Source organism: Calonectris borealis, chromosome W (genome assembly GCF_964195595.1).
Source record: "Calonectris borealis chromosome W, bCalBor7.hap1.2, whole genome shotgun sequence".
NCBI lineage: Eukaryota > Metazoa > Chordata > Aves > Procellariiformes > Procellariidae > Calonectris > Calonectris borealis.
This window is the reverse complement of record NC_134351.1, coordinates 45,097,445-45,118,424: the sequence shown is the minus strand read 5'-3', so window position 1 is coordinate 45,118,424 and position 20,980 is coordinate 45,097,445. Positions and strand designations below refer to the sequence as shown.

The 20,980-nt window shown below is 40.3% G+C and overlaps 1 protein-coding gene and 1 long non-coding RNA gene across 2 annotated transcripts in view; one reads left to right on the top strand and one right to left on the bottom strand.

Moving 5' to 3' along the window:
- The window catches only part of LOC142074738 (uncharacterized), a 181,939-nt gene that overhangs the window by 134,950 nt on the left and 26,009 nt on the right, over nt 1-20,980 (top strand). The gene's annotated exons all lie outside the window — the stretch shown is intronic.
- LOC142074734 (small glutamine-rich tetratricopeptide repeat-containing protein beta) overlaps nt 3,668-20,980 on the bottom strand; it is a 37,595-nt gene continuing 20,282 nt past the window's right edge. The window contains exons 5-11 of the mRNA XM_075135593.1: nt 15,216-15,315; nt 12,824-12,928; nt 7,820-7,958; nt 7,670-7,732; nt 5,670-5,707; nt 5,340-5,423; nt 3,668-3,861 (exon numbers count right to left, since the gene is read on the bottom strand). Coding sequence (XP_074991694.1) covers nt 3,750-3,861; nt 5,340-5,423; nt 5,670-5,707; nt 7,670-7,732; nt 7,820-7,958; nt 12,824-12,928; nt 15,216-15,315 — 641 coding nt within the window. The 3' untranslated portion in view covers nt 3,668-3,749. The remainder of the gene's footprint in view (nt 3,862-5,339; nt 5,424-5,669; nt 5,708-7,669; nt 7,733-7,819; nt 7,959-12,823; nt 12,929-15,215; nt 15,316-20,980) is intronic.

Below are 20,980 nucleotides of genomic sequence, written 5' to 3'. Positions count from 1 at the left end.
TAAAGCAGTACTTACTGGTAGTTTCATTTACCACTTGATCTAGCAGGATGAAAAATTTTAGTGCAAAATAAAGTGCAGTTATTACACAGGAAAAGATTCCTTCCTTACCCTGTGATTAAGACATATTGCATGACTCTGTGAAACAATCTAGCCTATTTAAGGCAAAATAGATTTTAGCATAAATGATCTCTCTGTTCCTGGCTTCAGTGGAAAAGCATGTAATGATAGCTCCTGTTATTGGTTTCACTGTTTTTTATTTAGGCTATAAAGCCCTTTCTTTTAATATACAAGAAACAAAGAATGTTTACAAGTTAAGTATTGTGCCAGTTGTAGCAAATTCCTAAAGGGTTAGCTAATGCCATCAACGTTTTAATAAAGACTCTGGTTACATATGATCTGTACTGGAGTAAAACCTAAACGTGACAATAGTGTAGTATGCGAAATGAAAGTTGCTGCTCTATAAAGATTATTTCAAGAGAAATTTTCAGATAACTAATCAGTGCTTCATTCCATTTAGCCTTGGGGATAGTTCTCCCATAAAATCCAGTAAGCTATAGGGCTTGTACTTGACAGTACAACTTCTATAGCCAGTCTTTGAATATTATCACATTTTGCAGTTCTTAAGGAACTCTGAAGAGGTTCCTGATACTCTTTCTGTTTTGAAGGAGAAAGGTAACCGACTGCATGAAGATTGCTGCCTATATTGGGTCTGGCTGGGATGGAGTTAACTTTCCCCATAGCAGCCCTCATAGTGCTGTGCTTTGTATTGGTAGCTAGAAAGGTGTTGATAACACACCAGTGTTTTGGCTACTGCTGAGCAGTGCTGGCACAGCATCAAGGCTGCCTCTCCAACATCCCCCCTCACCCCCAAAGGCCAGTAGGCTGGGGGTGGGCAAGAGCTTGGGAGGGGACATAGCCAGGACAGCTGACCCAAACTGACCAAAGGGATATTCCATACCATATGACATCTGCTCAGCAATAAAAGCTAAGAGAAAGGAGGAGGACAGGGGGCATTTGTTATTAAGGCATTTGTCTTCCGGAGCAACTGCTACTCGTGCTGAGGCCCTACTTCCCGGGAAGTGGCTGGACATCGCCTGCTGGTGGGAAGTAAAGAAGAAATCTTTTGTTTTCCTTTGCTTCTGCACACGGCCTTTGCTTTTGCTTTATTAAACTGCCTTTATCTTGACCCATGAGTTCTTTTTCATCTTATTTTCTCCCCCCTTTCCTGCTGAGGAGGGGGAGTGATAGAGCGGCTTGGTAGGCACCTAGTGTCCAGCCCAAGGTCAACCCACTACACTGTCACACAGTAAGGATTAATTGAGTGTTGAGAGATCTTGCAGTGCTGTCCAGTCCACTCTGGATTTATTGGTTCCCTTTATCAAAGTTAGTAGTGAGCAGTTGAAAATATGAAAGAGAGAACTAAGAATAAACATGAAGTTTAATAGGAGATATGCTAGGAGCAATGCTTCTCTCCTGACACAACACACTACTCCAAGCAATGTTTGTACAGTAGTTGTAGCCCACCTACAGCCTCCATCGATCTTTCTTGTAAATGGTATTCTGTCTTATTAAATGTGACTGAACTTAAGTAGCAGTTTTCTTGAATGGATTAGATTCAGAATTGGAACAACCTCTGAAAGAAGATCGTGTTAGGGATTTTCTTCTTTGTCATCAGATATTAAGTCAGAAGCTGTTATTTGGAAATCTATTTAATGTAAAGCTTAAGTAGCTCTACAGCCTCAAAAAGGCAGCTACAGCAACTTATATAGAGAATTTAAAAAAACCCACACATTTTAATGCTGTGTGTAGGCAAGCTCTATCGAATAAAGTATGAAATGTCTTACAGTTGTTTAAGTTGCTCTATTAAGCTTTACCTCTTTATTTAACAGATGGTAATATAGATTTCCTATTTTTGTGTTTTCTCCAATTCTTTTAATTTCTCCTTGGATCCAGCTGCATTTTTCCCCCTGTTTTAGTAGATGACGACTCATACAATAGATGCACAACTAGCATTTGTTACAGTCAAGTGCCTGATTTAGCCCCAAATTTTGCATTTGCTTCTACTCAAAGTGCTCTTTTTTTGACCACAAGATGAATCAGATCTAATGTCTGAGGTCCAGGAGTTCCTGTGTATTTCTCCATTTGGCAGTCTCTATTGTTACTCCTCCACATACTTTCTCCAGTCTAACTGGCCAGCAGAGGTCACTTTGTCTTAGGAATCAAATTGGTTTTGAAGTAGTGACAGTTTAATAGAACAGAAAAGGGAAAATGATGATGATGGAATATACAAAATGAGTGATGCACAATGCAATTGCTCACCACCCGTGCTGACCGATAACCAAGTAGCGATTGCTACTTCCTGGATCACGCCTACCATTCATATACTGAGCATGACATCACATGGTATGGAATACCCCATTGGCCAGCTGGGCCAGCTGTCCCGGCTATGCTCCCTCCTCCCAGCCTCTGCTTGGTAGAGCATGGAAGCTGTCCTTGACAGGGTACTTAGCAACAACTGAAAACATCAGTGTGTTATCAACATTCTTCTCATACTAAATCCAAAACACAGCACTAGGATGAAATTTAACTCTATCCCAGCCGAAACCAGGACAGTAACATAATAAAATACAGAAAATCAGTGGTCTCTGAAAGAGTAAGATTAGCTGAGCAGGGTAGGAAGAGAAATGCTGTGGACTGGAGAAATCTTTAACTTGGCCATATAACCATCACTTAAGATAGATATATGTAATGAAACTTAAAAATCCTTAGTTGTTTAAGCCAGTAATTTACCACACAAGAACAGAAAGAGAATCCTTCTTTCTAAGGCAGTTATTTTTTGATAAATTTTCAGTACTAGTTATTTGTACAATCATAGGATCAGTTTTAGCTTATTACAGTTAAGAATTTTAAGCTTATATTAAATACTGCATAAATACGGAATGTAATACAGTTTGCCATGCCTAGGAAAATAGTGCCATAATGCTGACCTCCAAGGCTACCATCATGATTTGAGGGTAGACACGGCAGTAGAAAAGCCTAAAAGTTCTTAATAATCTTTCCTTTCCCAAGCCAAGTTCTATTTTGGTTTCTGTGTATTATTCTAGTCAGGATTAGTGTCTTCTCTTTCTCTACAATTTGTGGTACTCCTTCATATGCAATCATCTCCCTCTCTCCTGCCAAATGAAGTTGAAAAGTATTTCATGTTACTAATGACAGCCCCTCCACAGGCTTAAAGAAACTTTTAAAGCATTATTTTTAAGTACATTCTATACTCCAACACTGATTTATGCTCATTATACAAGGGCACATCAGATGGGCCTATTGTTTCAATAGCATATTTGACAGGGAGTACAGCCATAACGATTTTCACCATAAGAATAATGTGCCTTTTACACTAGGATTTTAGAATTAAGCTGTTATGCAAGATCAGCCTACTACGAAACTCCTCCCCACTCAACAGCCCTGGAGATCAATCTAATGCACATACTGAAAATGACTTGTACGTAGGGATTTTAATTAACCACTTAATCTATTTAGTGTATTCATTTTCAGAGGAGTAACTACACATAAATGATATGTTCCAAATTATGTGCAATAGGTCTGTTTAACAGATTTATTCTTGTTTGCAAACATGCACAAAGAATTTTCTGTCTTCTATTCAAAGCAGAAGTTACAGTGGTGCTTTTGCTACTAACTATGGTATTCATTTTGGGGTTATATACCATTCCAATTCACATGCCTCCTTTAAGTCAGGAATGCTCTTCAGTGCTGCCACTGAAAGATCTGCTCCGGACATGATTTCTCAGTTGCTCTATGAGCTCTGGATTCTGCTGCTGTATCTGCTGTGCAAACTGCTGCCCCCTGTGTTGAACAGTTTTAAGTAAAATCAACAAATGGAAAAAAAAAACCTGACAAGCAGCATTTGTAAGAAAACAGGATATCCTAATATAACTGAAAGCTGCATTAAATGAAAGTTAAGACTAAAGATATCTTGATTAAGACTATACAGCAAGATATCTGTAGTATTACCACTTTATCTAGTTAAAGTCTCTCCAAACAGGATTATCATCAGGTCTTCATTTTCATTCTTTAGGACTATTACTTCTACTTGATAGCATGGAGGAAAAAGTATTATCTTACTTGCTAAAACTAAAATTTAGCAACAAATCTGCTCCAGTGATTTGCTCCCTTCTTTTTGAGAGGATCCATTCTAGTTGTTTAAGATAACTACTCTTATAGTTGAAGTTCTGTTTTTTCCAGAAATACAGTATGCAGCTGCCAACTTGTATGGCCAACAAGATGTCATTAGTAGAAAGCAAGCATACAATTACACCTGTATGACTGAAGTAATGACAGATCCATCTCCATAACAGTTGTAGCTTAAGAGTAAAATTAATAGGTGAGATTAATTCCGTGTAAAAGATAAGCATAACCCTGGTTTACTAGAAAAAGCAAGTAAGTAAAACATATTACTTCATGGCATTCTCTGTAACTTCTGCATTTTTCCAAGTAGCAAATTATCAAGACTCCTTTAAACCACAGTGCAGGTTGAAGGAAAGCCACCATTTTCATAGATCTAGGCATAGCACATGATTTTTGTGAAAACAGCCCTTGATTTTGTGGGGGCACATTCCTGTCTGTGATGTGAATTATAAATTACTTTTGCCCTGAAGGGGCAAAACTTAAAAATAGTTTGAAACAGGCTAGAATGCTGAAATAAAGTGAAATTGGATGCTTGTTAAGAGGTCTTGCCATATAAGCAAATTGCATGTTTTTGTGCAGACTCTTCCAGATGGATTATCATTATTATATTATAAAAGACTTGGGTCCTGATTTTTGTAAAAGCCACTCCTCTCCTTAGTATACCGAGTTCCCTGAAGCCTTCCTAGTCCAAATGGAGGGATGTCAGGGCATGGTCAGTCAGGAGTCAACTTTAGAACTTGTTGAAACCTGTGCTAAATAAATCTGTAGCTTTTCTAACTAGTGTCTGGGATATCCGGTAATAAATTGATTAACACAATTTGAAAGCACACGTAGGAGTACCTAAAGGTTTAAAGGAACATTTTTAATAACTGGCATTTAGAAAGTAAACAGTGTATGAGAACCAGAAAGTGAAACTGAGCACACAGTTCAGTCATTCCAATTGATGGAAATGTAGATAGCAAACAAACAAGATAGTGGAAAATAAGTCTTCAAGTTCTCAGTTTTAATAATAATCAGGTATACAATGAGGACAGGCCACAGTATAATTGGCTTGACACTATCCCTTTTAAATAGATGGTGCACAATGATGCTTCTACAAATGTAACGGTTAAAACTATGCAATTCATAACACTTACGCATGGATCAGGCTGGACAAATCCGACAGGCCACCAACACCCGCAGCAGGGCCACCAATGGCATTTGACATCATCCCCGACATCCTGAAACAGTTAACACAGTGTTGGCATTGGGGTATGCAGGGACTTTTACAGTAAGCAATAAACTGTAGTTCCTTGTTGAATTGCTGGGAGGAAATAAGCTGCAAGAGGAAGAAACTGCAGTAGTTCTATTTACAGTAAGCAAAAATAAAATTACGTTTTCAGGAATACAGTACTATCCACCTTTTCTCTTGTTAATTCAAACCCCTAAAGACATTTGTTTCAATGGTACTCCATTTTAATACTTACAATTGTTGAACTTGAGGATTCTGCATTAAGCTTGCTGCCTAGAATAGACAACATATAGCTGAAATTATAACACATTTACTACTTAGGTATCACTGAGGAAAATGTGGAAAAAAAAAAAAAGAAAAACCCACAAGGTGTATTCTATGTTTTATTACAAAATTAAGCTAAGTTTATGTGCACAGAGATGTATGGTCCCCAGCAAAAAGAATCATTACAGGAAAGTATTTCAAGGATATGAAGCTGAGACAATTTGTTACATGTTAGATAACAAATACTGGTTACAGATTCAGACATGAAAAATATGACAACAAGATATTAAACATAAAAACCCAGTACCGGAAAACTTAAAAAAAAAAAATTAACTTAAGACTTCCAAGAACAAAGGTTGTCTATTGGGCTTTTTGGAGAAAGGTCTGTATTTTGTCGATTCCCAGCCTGGATAAATCAGTTTTGCAACTATTATTACTAGTGGGTATAAACTGTTAATATTACGGCCACAAAATATTGCAGAGTAAACCAGTGGGGACTTACTTTGTACCATGGTTTTGTGGTAACATATATCTTCTGTGATAACTTGCATATCTTCTTGCTTTGTAGTAAGCATGAGGTTATTTAAATTTATCATTCATAAGGTACCTCAAAAATTATAGTTTACCACAGTGTAAGGGTGTATATGGACAGATGCTATAGAATAAACCAGGTGATGGTTTAAAGTTAGTAATGTAATTCCTACAGAAATCACCATCTCTATGAATACAAGACCAATAGGCACAATGCAGTATCTGCTCATTCACTATCTTATTAAAGGTACTACAGAAACCAGATATACACAGTATTAATTTTATCGATTGATATATTTCCATACAACCTCTCAAAAGTAAATCAACTGTTTTCTCTAGTCTACAGTTGGATATAAAATGCCAAATTCGGGTCAATTCTATGGGAAGTATAGGATTTTTTCTCTCTTCCATCAGTAACAAGTCTGATCTAGGTTAGGGGCCCAAAATGGAGAAATAACTTTCTCAAGGTCAGACAGTGAGTCAATTTTTTCCTTAAAACCAAAACAAAGCAAAAAAACACACCACAGGAAAATAATTCATTCATTCCTGGCTGAATGCCCTGTGTTCTATCCACTTGACCATGCATCTTCTGGAAATGATGCAAAAACCCTTTCCCTATAGTTAGCTCCATATTTAAGAGGACATCTTTGTCTCTAAACAGATGCAGACTGAATAAGTCACGTGGCCATTGAAGTGGTATGAGGAGTTCTAGTGCTATTTAATCACTAATGCCATTGGAGAACTCGTTCACTTCTTCCTTGCCTACCATCTCTATTATTTAGACCACAGTATCAGACCAAATGTATTGATCTCTCTCGCATGCAGTGCATTTCCACACTGAAGCACTGGTTAAAATGTCCTGTCCTAATGAAGCTACCGGATGGGGAGCAAAGTTTTAACTGAGTTCTCAAAGGAAATAAGTATTTTTTACATTTTTTTTTCTCCAAATTCTATTCTTCAAAGTTAATTCATACAATTTGGCTAAGAAAGCCATGCATGGAGAAAAACTACAGAGGAACAAAACCACAATTTGCCATTGTACTGGAAGTAAAGGAAAGCACTGTGTGTTTGCTATTCACTTAAGAGGTGATTTCTTTGTATTCATTGTTCGCTGCTATGTGGAGAACAGAAAAGATATTTTCACCATGCTGTTGACAAGTGTTTTGCTATTCATGCCATCTATAAAAACAGCATAGCCAATCTATGCACGTTGTTGTTCATAAGTAGGATAGAATCAATTGGAAATAAGACAGGCATTATAGGAGATTTATGCTTCACTTCTTGGTTTGAGTATAAAATTACTTAGAAAAGTTTAAATTCAGTATAATGAAACCATTGCCATTATAATAAGGATTAAAATCACTTGTGTTATTAAACAAGAGTTGTTCTTAAAACTTCAGTTTTAAAAACAATATAATGTAAAGCTTGAAATATACTCACCATACTAATGAAGGCAGGATTGTTTATCAAGCTTGCCATGTCAAAACTCAGTCCAGTTCCAGTCTACAAAAAAAATACAATTGAAGATAAGTTTACCTACAAAATCCCAGTTAAAACTATTGTAAATAAATAGATGCAGAGCTAACTTACGGGACTGGACACGTCTCTTAGTTTCTGTTCTGCTATTTTCAAATTTGACTTATAAGAGTCATTTTCTGGATCAAGATCCAGTGCTTTTTGGTAACTTGTAACCGCTTCTTCATATTTATTCACTGAGGTCAGAGCCAACCTAACGTGAAATAAAGAAATCCCAGGTAGAACATAAATGAGCATGAAAAGATAATGATACACTTCCTGTTCTAAGTAAAACAGTATTGCACAACTAATTTTTACCATGAGCACGAAGTTAAAGCAAGTTTTGCTATTGTGCTACTATTGCTTAGTGTAAGCCCTTATTTTTGCAGAACAGATGAACCCTCAAGAACTCATCTTGCACTGTCTGTTCCATATATATTCAAGTTTCATTAAAAAGTCTTTGGCATCATCAAGTGATTTAGTCTGTATTTGAGAGCACAAGCTGGATCCAGCATCCGGGACATTTCGCATAAGCTCAGTGTCCTGGTTTCAGCTGGGATAGAGTTAAATTTCTTCCTAGTGCTGTGTTTTGGATTTAGTATGAGAAGAATGTCGATAACACACTGATGTTATATGATGAATGATGATAACACACTCATTTTGTATATTCTATTATTATTATTATTTATTTTCCCTTCCTTTTCTGTTCTATTAAACTGTCTTTATCTCAACCCATGAGTTTTCTCAGTCCTACCCTTCCGATTCTCTCCCTGTCCCACTGCGGGGGTGGGGGGAGTGAGTGAGCGGCTGTGTGGTGTTTGACAATCAGGAATTCCTCTAAATGTTTCCTCCAGTCCTTTTGATCCAAGATATTATTCATAAGGGTACGTGGGTAAGTACAGTGAAGATACTGCAGCTTCAAGAAACCAAATACTGGAACCACAAGTTTCAGCGTAACAGATTTTTTCTTAGGATCAGTGCAAGATTCTCCTCTTCGATCTTCTACTTCAACAGCTTGACAAAGGGGTTATACGGGATAGTAGTAACATCTGTAAGACTCTATAAGAAACCCTTGTATCAGGGAAGCCTGCTTTATGTTTCGAAAAAGATTCTTCTCCAGCAGCTCAGGAGAGCACAGGACAAGATTATCTACTACTTTTGAAAGAGTATTTGTTTTGAAATTTTATTAGCTTCTACATTTAAAACATCATCTTTCTTTGAGCTATTCCAGAAGTCATATAATCATAGAATAGTTTGGATTCGAAGGGACCTTTAAAGGTCATCTAGTCCAACCCCCCTGCCGTGGGCAGGGACATCTTCAACTAGATCAGGGTGCTCAGAGCCCCGTCCAACCTGACCTTGAATGTTTCCAGGGATGGGGCATCTACCACCTCTCCGGGCAACCTGTTCCAGTGTTTCACCACCCTCACAGTAAAGAATTTCTTCCTTCTATCTAGTCTAAATCTACCCTCTCTTAGTTTAAAACCATTCCCCCTTGTCCTGTCACAACAGGCCCTGCTAAAAAGTCTGCCCCCATCTTTCTTATAAGCCCCCTTTAAGTACTGATAGGCTGCAATAAGGTCTCCCCCAAGCCTTCTCTTCTCCAGGCTGAATAACCCCAACTCTCTCAGCCTGTCCTCATAGGAGAGGCGTTCCATCCCCCTGATCATTTTTGTGGCCCTCCTCTGGACCCGCTCCAACAGGTCCATGTCTTTCCTGTGCTGAGGATTCCAGAGCTGGACGCAGTACTCCAGGTGGGGTCTCACCAGAGCGTAGTAGAGGGTCAGAATCACCTCCCTCGACCTGCTGGCCATGCTTCTTTTGATGCAGCCCAGGATACGGTTGGCCTTCTGGGCTGTGACCGCACATTGCTGGCTCACGTCCAGCTTTTCATCCACCAACACCCCCCAAGTCCTTCTCGGCAGGGCTGCTCTCAATCCCTTCATCCCCCAGCCTGTATTGATACTGGGGGTTGCCCTGACCCAGGTGCAGGACCTTGCACTTGGCCTTGTTGAATCTCATGAGGTTCACACGGGCCCACTTCTCGAGCTTGTCCAGGTCCCTCTGGATGGCATCCCGTCCCTCGGGCGTGTCGACCGCACCACTCAGCTTGGTGTCATCTGCAAACTTGCTGAGGGTGCACTCAATCCCACTGTCTATGTCATTGATGAAGATATTAAACAGTACCGGTCCCAATACGGACCCCTGTGGGACACCACTCGTCACCAATCTCCATCTGGACATTGAGCCGTTGACCACTACCCTCTGGATGCGACCATCCAACCAATTCCTCACCCACCGGACAGTCCACCCATCAAATCCATACCTCTCCAGTTTAGAGAGAGGGATGTTGTGGGGGACCGTGTCAAAGGCCTTACAGAGGCCCAGATAGACGACATCTGTAGCCCTTCCCATGTCCACTGATGTAGTCACTCCATCATAGAAGGCCACTAGGTTGGTCAGGCAGGACTTGCCCTTGGTGAAGGGTTGTCTAGCTGTCTTGAATCACCTCCCTGTCCTCCATGTGCCTCAGCATAGCTTCCAGGAGGATCTGTTCCATGATCTCCCTCAATACAGTTACTCCCATAAACAACATTCTCCCTGTTGGGCCGTTAATTTGCCAGAATAGTTTCTGACCAGACGAGAAATGCAATCTGGTGTTTCTGTGATGCAATTGTGGTGGTTTGTTTTTTTTTTTTTACAGAGAAAGTATGTAAAAATTTGCTTCTTGGAACACAATACAAGTCAGAACAGCGGGCGACAGTTTCTTTTCTCACAATTCCAAGCCCACCTCCTACCCAGAGAAGTGCTCTCTCAGGGTCATGCTCTTTAACTGTCTGCATGGCTCCCATCTCTGCATATTTCTGCGGCACTTCTGCTTCTTTCTGTGACACATACAGAGTTTCTGTCAAATCCTCTGAAAAAATTATATGCCTGCATAATGCAGTCAGAAAACATAGCTTTCTCATAAGTATTTTTTGTTGAGGTGTTTTCTGCACTTTTTTCAGTTATTACTAAAAAAGCACTGTTTCCTCATTCAGCCTATGCCAAATGTATTATTATATCCATCTGCTGAGTTAAGCAACAGCCTGTAGCTCAAAATATATCCTCTATCAAAACAACCAGACAATAATAATAATAAAAAAAAAAAAAAAGGAGACATTTGATTGCCTGAGAATGATCACACTTACATTGTGTATCAAAAGGCACACTGGTCTTACACCCAAAACTCTAAAATAACCTCGAATTTTCAGTTAAATCAGCCTATAGCTTCCCTCCATCTCACCGAAATCAGGGGATCTCGGGTTGTGCTATATGAAGAAACGATCTCAAGAGAGTTAAATAGGACAAAACCAATGCAACAGTCCCTAAAATTTCCAAGCGAATTAACCATCTCAAAAGCCAGTCAGGCTACATTTGTACTAGTAAAATAAACTGTATCAGGAAAAGTGGCTTGTTGTTGCTCAGGGCCCCATTTGAAGTCGTTCTTCTTCCTGGTCACTTGATAGAGAGGGCTGTGTATCCACCCCTGGGGCAGTCGGTTCCAGGTGTACTGGACGCCCCTCCAAGTGAAAGCAAACTGTGGCCTGCACTCTGCCGCCAAAGGGATTGAGAAGAACGCATGAGCCATATCAGTTGTGGCGTACCACTTGGCTAACTTGACTCCAGTTCGTATTGGAGTTCTAGCATGTCCGTCACGGCAGCACTCGGTGGCAGCGTGACTTCATTCAGGCCACGGTAGTCTACTGTTAGTCTGGATGGTTAAGTCCACCCCTCGATCACGAACTGGCCAGAAGGCAAAGATTTTGGAATATCCCCAGAGGAGGAGGTGATGCGTGCTGAAGAGGCTAGCAATCACTACTTCCTGGATCACGCCTACCATTCATATACTGAGCATGATGTCACATGGTATGGAATACCCCGTTGGCCAGCTGGGCTGGCTGTCCTGATTATGTTCCCGCCCATCTTGTGTACCTAGCTCAGTCAGTAGGCATGGGAGCTGTCCTTGGACTAGGAGGGTACTTGGCAACAACTGAAAACATCAGTGTGTTATCAACATTCTCCTCATACTAAATCCAAAACACAGCACTAGGAAGAAATTTAACCCTATCCCAGCCAAAACCAGGACACAAGTGATGGAATTCGATCATCTTTGATCTTAAATAAACACCCCCTGGCATGGTTTTGTCCCAAGCCAACAAGCATTATCCCATACAATTTTGGGGCATGGTTCAGAATTTAACACAGGCCAAGGCAATTTAGCAATAGGCAGTTTGGATGTGCTCACTCCATACTGCAAACTAGATTTTAATAATATGGACATGGGCCATTTTGTGCCAGCTCACCCTAAAGAACAATCCCAAGTATTTTTTAATTTACTAGTGTAGGTATAACCTCAAAAGCCTTAAGCAGCATTCAGCCCACACCCACAATGTTTCATTATTGAAAATGCAAAAGCTACACATCTCGGAAGAACGGCCCTTCACTCAAGTAGATATCCCATTCAGGAGCATCATTTATTTTGAGATAGCACTTAATCAGACCCACCGCCTAAAGAGGCAATACTGTTAATCTCTCAGACATGACTGAGAAAAACTACTAAAGGGACATAGCTTAGTCTTGCTAAAATATCTGCTTCCTGAGAGTTATTGAACAGAAAAATTAAGCCTCTATTCCTGCTAGTGTGAAGCCTCAATACTTTTAGGATCCTGTTCTCTAACAGCATCATTAACAGATTCACTGTTCCAACTGCAGAATGTTTATTACTCATAACTAGGTAGGAGGTAGAAAAACATAGCATGACTTCCTAAACTAAATTTGCAAAGTTAAAGCTTTTTCTTGCAGATAAACTGAAAGAAAAAAAAAGCAAACTGACGAAATCTGATATGAAAATGCTGAGATCAACTACCTATATATAACTTAAAGCTGACAGCCTGATAGGGTCATCTTCAGAAAGTTGCTACACTTTCAGAACAAGAATATCAGCTAAGTAAAACAACATAGTTCCACTTATTTCAGAAAATCTATGGTGATTTACACTTGGGTCTTCAGCGTTTACTCAGATTTGTATTAGCTTACCCCATTCTCCCATATGCTTTGCTGTACTTTGGATCTATTGCTATGGCTCTCTCACAGTCCTTTATTGCTTCACTGTAGTTGTTGAGCTTACTTTGAGCAGCAGCCCTAAGAGGAAGAGGGGAGGGAAGGGACAGAGCTTTGTAAAAAAAAAAAACCCACCAATAACAGCAAAAAAAAAACCCAAACGAAAAACAGCTTAGATATTCATGTGTCCATGACTAACTTTAGACTTGTTTAATCTTACTGACTTTTCATTCACTATTTAGGCAATGCCTCAGCTTTCCTCAATTAAGCAGGACAAGCAAATGTTCTGAATTAAGTACGTGTTTAAGTGCATTGCTAGACTAGGGCTTTGAAGAACACACACTCACCTTTGAAGACATAAAGGATAAATAATTCTAAGGAACTGTTTTAGATCCAGCATATGACTATGCACAAAATACATCACAAAACCTATTACAAGAAGTGAAACTCTCAAGTAGTAGTTTAAATACAAGTATTTTATACAATTGCGCTTTTTCAGTAAGAAGTATAGTTTTACTGCCACTCAAAGGAATGCTGTGATTTTTCCCTGCTCAATTTTTTAGCAGGCAACTCATGCTTGCAGGTAAATTGGGATAACATTTCTCAATAATCTCTGAATTACTAAATTAGAATTGCATCTCTATACCAGAGAAATACTAAATGTTGTGGACATTTATATAATAAGACTAAAGACTTGCCCAAATTAAAAAGGACATTGGAAAAGATTAGTACTCAAAATTTTACCTGCTTAAAAAGCCTCAAAACACTCTAATTTGTTCTTCCTTGATTAAAAAACTATAGTAGAAATGACAATATTTCCATTGCATAAAGCATTTTTCATTTTTATTAGGAATGCTAGATGCTACAATCATCACTATTCAATCCTGTGATAACCTCCAAATTGCATGTTTTTTCTGAATTTGATTAAAATCTCTTCTGAATGGAACTACTTGTATCTTTTAAATATTCAGGCTACTTAACAGTTGTCCAACTCTGCAGATGCCAGTGAAGATGTATGGATAAAAATTGGGGACAATGCTTAGTCTCACGTGTTTGAACAGAAAATGTTTTTTCCATGTTTACAAAAAATTATATGGCCAGTTAAAACTTCAAGGGCATCTCAGCTCTCTCTTTTTCTCCACTGTTGCGAGTAAAAAGCAATACTGTTGAAGGCAATAATTCTCCATTGCTTCCATACTAGCTTAAGTAAGATAAGGCTTATGTTTATTCAAGATACCACATCACCCTCAAAATATATATACCGTGCTCACTGACATCAATATTCATTTTGGTCCTCACAAATGTAATATGTGATGATGTAGCACACAGTGAAGTATTTCCACTCTTTTGCCAATTACAGATTTGGCGCTTAAGCCCATTCAGTGATTTTGGGAGGCTTTTGAATCAGGACTTATATTACCTAAAATCACATATGTGGTCAGTTTTCTCAAGGAAAATAGATGATTTACACTTTGAACTACTGTCTTAAAGACGCAAAATATTAATAAACTGTGCATTCCCTTTCTCTTTATGCTTGCCGCGAAACACTGAATCATTCACTTGTATTTATCGCAAACTAAACTCTGAAGTACTGAAAGCACAGCTCCAAAAATGGAAAAATCCACTGGGTACAGTGCCACAAGGCCAGATTGACTGCACTTAAGTTAGTAAATCCTTCTGGCAAGAGAGGCACTGAAAAGTGTAGAGCAGAGGGGCTCTAGAGGGAGGCCAGTTCCAGTAGGGCTCATAGACTATACTGCCTTTGTTCTTATGCTGGTCTTTAGGGCAGTATACTGAAAGAGCATACTGCTGCTACTGGGATAACGTGCCCTTCCAGACTTCCTCTGGTCCCATCTCAGTACTACAGCGAAGAATTGATTATACAATGAAACTACAACAGTCTTGTTATTTTTCAAAAGGTCATGCATAAAAATGCTGAGTATTTATACAGTGCTTGAAATCTCCAAAATGGTATATCCACATTGATGATTTTTTTTCCAGGGAAAGTCAATACTAGGGGAGATAGAGATGGCAGCTAAGTCACTAGAACACCAGAAAAAAGGCTCTTACTACTCTCAACGGACTGGAAACCACAGCCTAAGTTATAATTTAATATAGACATCCTAACTCACAAAAACCTGATCTCAAGGTGTTACAAGTAATTTTAAAGCCCATATTACACCTTTAACTGATACAGATATGCTGAATTAGCTCACTTTTCCTTTAAATCTGTTACAAATTTAACACGATACATTTCTGAATTGCGGGTTTTTCTAGCCTCATGTTGTTTTGATCTACTTCACAATTTATCTTTAAAATAATGTTCATGAAGTTCAGGAATGAAAAGTGTATATTATTTTGTTTTTACCTGTTGCAGTAATAGACTGCATTGTTTGGATCCAGTTCTATAGCACTAGTATAACAATCCACTGCAGCACCATAATTTTCTTCTTTCATATGATTGTTACCTGAAATAAATTATAAAAAGCTCTTAAGTATTTAAAAGATACAGTGCTATGTTTGAAAGAAATAGAGCAGCCACATTATAGCATCTATATAAGGCAGTTATGACTGTACTTTTTTGAGATACATTCTTTTAAATTGAATTGGCATGGAATAATGCAAATAAAAATATCTACTATGTCTGTCAAGTTTATTATGTACATTGTAGTCCATCACATAAACCTTCCCCTTCTCATCTTGCTATTTCACACTTCCCAGATAGTTTCTGCTGTTAAAGCAAAGATCACTTTGTTGAGAAGTGTAATTGTAATTGCAGTTCCACTCTAATATAGATTCATCAGTCTTAACTATCTTTGCAAGCCTCATAATCCAATAGGCTATATGTTAATTCCTTTTTGGTCTCATCTTCTCACATCTCCCAACGACTTGCCTGTAACTACCCATATAACATGGAAAATCAAACAAAAGCAAAACCAAGTGCATAAGCCCCATTTCTGTGATGTTGTCACATAATTCATTCAGTAAGATAATGAAAAGCACATATAGCACAGGCAATCTAAAATGATTCAGAGGTAAAATTTCTCACCTTCAAAGCTCAGAACTTCTGCTCTATAATGAAGTTTCATATTTTTTAAGCCTAGTAAAGTGAAAAAACTAGAAAAATGTAACTTTTCTATGGAAAGAAAATTCTGGAGTAAGGTCTTTCAAAACAAAAGATATCTTACACATTCTTTCCTCCCCAACACAGGGCAGTCCTGGTAGTTTCTTTCTCTCCTCATGATAAAGTAGTAGAAAAAAAGTCCTAGTTCAGAGTGCCCAAGCTTAAGGTCCCACCACTATGGATCCTTGGCCTGCTAGATCCTACAGAAGCCTTGGTTCCCCAAAAACATCAATAAATTGTTAGGAAAATTATAGACTTTCACTGACTTCCTTGTATTTTGGCAAAATATTTCAACCCTCTCCCAAAACAAGCAAGAGAAGGGATAGGTCAACAGGTTACTACAGATGTATAAAACTGCATAAGCAAAGGCTGGAAAATTTCAGTCAGTGCAACAATTTTATCTCTGCTAGAAAGCAAGAGGCTGTGGAGTAAGCAGTTCCAGGTGCCAGTACTAAATGAAAACAACTATACTTGCACTTAGTTGTGAACATGGAGAGCTTAATAAACAAAATGAGATTAAAGTAACTAAATATCATCAATGTAGTACAAAATCACCTCTTCACAATAGTGATATACTAGACTGTAACTGTAGTCAGCAATCCCTGCCAGTGAGAAGGCAAATTGAAACTGTAGTTGCATGTATACCTTCAAAATATACACAGAATGTAACCATATCTGCCTAATTTTTAGGTCCACCATCTACACATCTTTCCTTTGATCTAAGGTAAAGGTCTGCACACTAAATCCTATTGTCAGTTAAAAGACTTGCAAGTTAGCTGCACTCAACAAGATTGCAGCAGTTAACATTTCTCTAAAACAAAACTGCTATTGATGACTATCAAAGTTAGAATTTCTGATACTGCTCTGAACCAAAGATGACCTGGGATACGGGGCTAAGTTGGAGCTAGTATCAATGGGTACCATTCTTGCTCTCTCTCTCCAGCTCAAAATTGGCTAAAGGAAAACAGAAAAATAGCTAGACCTACTATTTCTGCTGAGATTAAGCAATTTGGGACAATAGGAAAAGCAACTGTAATATTTTCTTTTAACGCAAGACAAAAATTCTTAAGACAAAACAAAAAGAAACAAATGGTTATACTTTTGAATGTGTGTCCTTTATAACAAAAATACTACCTATTGTTATAATTTACACTGTGGTAATACCCAGCTCTTTTTAGGATTCAGCCACAGTCACATTATATAAACCTGCACACAATCTGTGCTCTACGTAGCTTACATAAAGCCAAAGTGTCAAGTGATAGGCAAATAAATTCAAGTATTTACTAGTCCAGAGGGTATATTGCTTCCTGGTTTCATAACAACCAAAAAAGAAAACTCAACTATCTGATTTTGTTTCACCATTCATTAGCCAATTTCTACAGGTTCCAGGACTGGTTTGAGAGCAGAGGAGGAGCAGGCTGGTAGCCAAAACAGTGAGGGAACTTATTCCATAGGTAAGGACATACAGATAGAAACAAGGAAATGACAGAGTTAAAGAATTACAGTATTATAGAAGATATGACTCAAATGGACTTCACCAAGTTATTTAATTTATCTCCCTAACCCTGGGCAGAAAAGTACTCTTAACTAAAAAACATGATACTGGTGATAGATATACATGTGTGAAAATGAGAAGGATTAATATGACAGAGCAGCACTAGAAAACAGGACAAGAAGTTTTAATTTTATTATGGGAAATTAACCAAAAGCATTTCAAGCAGTTCCAAACTGCTTACTAATGCCCCTGATAGCTGACACTTTAAATGGCCTTTTGTTTAAACCCCTTCCACTTTTTTTAGTAGAGACTTGGAATTGCTTTAGTAGCACCACACAACAACTAACGCATAGTACACATTAATTTCATTTTCTTAGCCCATTTCACAAATCCCTGAGGGCTGAAAGATATAGTTGCAATCATGGAAACATGGTGGGATGACTCACACAACTGGAGTGTTGCAATGGATGGCTATAAGCTCTTCAGAAGGGATAGGCAAGCAAGGAGAGGCGGTGGGGTAGCCCTGTATGTTAGGGAGTGTTTTGACTGTCTAGAGCTTGACGATGGTGATGAAAGGGTCAAGTGTTTATGGGTAAGAATCAGGGGGAAGGCCAATAAAGCAGATATCATGGTGGGAGTCTGTTATAGACCAACCAACCAGGATGAAGAGGCAGACGAAATATTCTATAATAGCTGGGAGAAGTCTCACAATCGCTAGCCCTTGTTCTCGTGGGGGACTTCAACTTATCAGATGTCTGCTGGAAATACAATACAGCGGAGAGGAAACAGTCTAGGAGGTTCCTGGAGGGTGTGGAAGATAACTTCCTGGCACAGTTGGTGAGTGAGCCAACTAGGGAAGGCGCCCCGCTGGACCTGTTGTTTGGGAACAGAGAAGGGCTTGTGGGTGATGTGATGGTTGGAGGCCATCTTGGGCATAGCGATCATGAAATGATAAGAGTTTTCGATTCTCAGAGAAGTAAGGAGGGAGGTTAGCAGAACTGCTACCTTGGACTTCCGGAGGGCAGACTTCGGCCTGTTTAGGGGCCTGGTTGACAGAGTCCCTTGGGAGGCAGTCCTGACGGGCAAAGGAGTCCAGGAAGGCTGGACATTCTTCAAGAAGGAAATCTTAAAGGCACAGGAGCAGGCCGTCCCTATGTGCCGAAAGATGAGCCGGCGGGGAAGGAGACTGGCCTGGCTGAACAAACAGCTTTGGCTGGAACTCAGGAAAAAAAAAAAAGAGAGTTTACGACCTTTGGAAGAAGGGGCAGGCAACTCAGGAGGACTACAAAGATGTCATGAGGCTATGCAGGGAGAAAATTAGAAGGGCCAAAGCCCAACTAGAACTTAATTTGGCTGCTGTGGTAAAAGACAATGAAAAATGTTTCTATAAATACATTAACAACAAAAGGAGGGCTAAGGAGAATCTCCATCCTTTATTGGATGCAGGGGGAAACATAGCGAGACAAAGGATGAGGAAAAGGCTGAGGTACTTAATGCCTTCTTTGCCTCAGTCTTTAAGAGTAAGACCAGATGTTCTCAGGGTACCCAGCCCCCTGAGCTGGAAGACAGGGACGGCGAGCAGAATGAAGCCCCCATAATCCAAAGGGAAATGGTTAGTGACCTCTTAGACACACAAAAGTCTATGGGGCCAGATGGGATCCATCCAAGGGTACCGAGGGAGCTGGCGGAAGTGCTCACCAAGCCACTTTCAATCATGTATCAGCAGTCCTGGCTAAGCGGGGAGGTCCCCGTGGACTGGAGGTTAGCAAATGTGACGCCCATCTACAAGAAGGGCCGGAAGGAGGATCCGGGGAACTACAGGCCTGTCAGCCTGACCTCGGTGCCGGGGAAGGTCGTGGAGCAGATCATCTTGAGTGCCATCACGCGGCACGTACAGGACAACCAGGGGATCAGGCCCAGTCAGCATGGGTTTATGAAAGGCAGGTCCTGCTTGACCAACCTGATCTCCTTCTATGACCGGGTGACCCGCCTAGTGGATGAGGGAAAGGCTGTGGATGTGGTCTACCTGGACTTCAGTAAAGCCTTTGACACTGTCTCCCACAGCATTCTCCTAGAGAAGCTGGCTGCTCATGGCTTGGACGGGCGTACTCTTCGCTGGGTAAAAAAATGGCTGGACGGCCGAGCCCAGAGAGTTGTGGTCAACGGAGTTAAATCCAGTTGGCGGCCAGTCACGAGCGGTGTTCCCCAGGGCTCAGTACTGGGGCCGGTCCTGTTCAATATCTTTATCAATGATCTGGACAAGGGGATCGAGTGCACCCCCGGTAAGTTTGCAGATGACACCAAGCTGGGCGGGAGTGTTGATCTGCTGGAGGGTAGGAAGGCTCTGCAGAGGGACCTGGACAGGCTGGATCGATGGGCCGAGGCCAACTGTATGAGGTTCAACAAGGCCAAGTGCCGGGTCCTGCACTTCGGCCACCACAACCCCATGCAACGCTACAGGCTTGGGGAAGAGTGGCTGGAAAGCTGCCCAGAGGAAAAGGACCTGGGGGTGCTGGTCGACAGCCGGCTGAACATGAGCCGGCAGTGTGCCCAGGTGGCCAAGAAGGCCAACAGCATCCTGGCCTGTATCAGAAATAGTGGGGCCAGCAGGAGTAGGGAAGCAATCGTCCCCCTGTACTCAGCACTGGTGAGGCCGCACCTCAAATACTGTGTTCAGTTTTGGGCCCCTCACTACAACAAAGACATTGAGGTGCTGGAGCGTGTCCAGAGGAGGACAACGAAGCTGGTGAAGGGTCTGGAGAACAAGTCCTATGAGGAGTGGCTGAGGGAACTGGGACTGTTTAGCCTGGAGAAGAGGAGGCTGAGGGGAGACCTCATCGCGCTCTGCAACTACCTGGAAGGAGGTTGTAGCGAGGTGGGTGTTGGTCTCTTCTGCCAAGTAACAAGTGATAGGACGAGAGGAAATGGCCTCAAGTTGCGCCAGGGGAGGTTTAGATTGGATATTAGGAAAAATTTCTTCACCGAAAGGGTTGTCAAGCCTTGGAACAGGCTGCCCAGGGAAGTGGTTGAGTCACCATCCCTGGAGGTATTTAAAAGACGTGTAGATGTGGCGCTTAGGGACATGGTTTAGTGGTGGACTTGGCAGTGTTAGGTGTACGGTTGGACTCAATGGTCTTAAGGGTCTTTTCCATCCTAAATGATTCTATGATTTATAACATGCATTGCTATAATACCTACACCTGGAAAGTGCTGAATATCTATCCCTACAGTCCAATAACCATACTGAGTGCTGCAGGTATTCTTCACTTTCCATGAGCTGGCAGTAACAGACAGCAAAATGAAAAGCCAGCATGCACGGCAGGTATATTATAACTCACAAACTAATTTTCACTTGTGACCTAACCTTGTTTGAGCTCTTATCCTTAGCATTAAAGAGCTAATGAGCAACTTCAACAATTAGCAAATCTTACTTTCAGAGCCAGTAATGGACTGCATTCATGACTACAGATGACCAGTTTTAAGATAAGACAGACATGGAACTTGTTCTCAAATA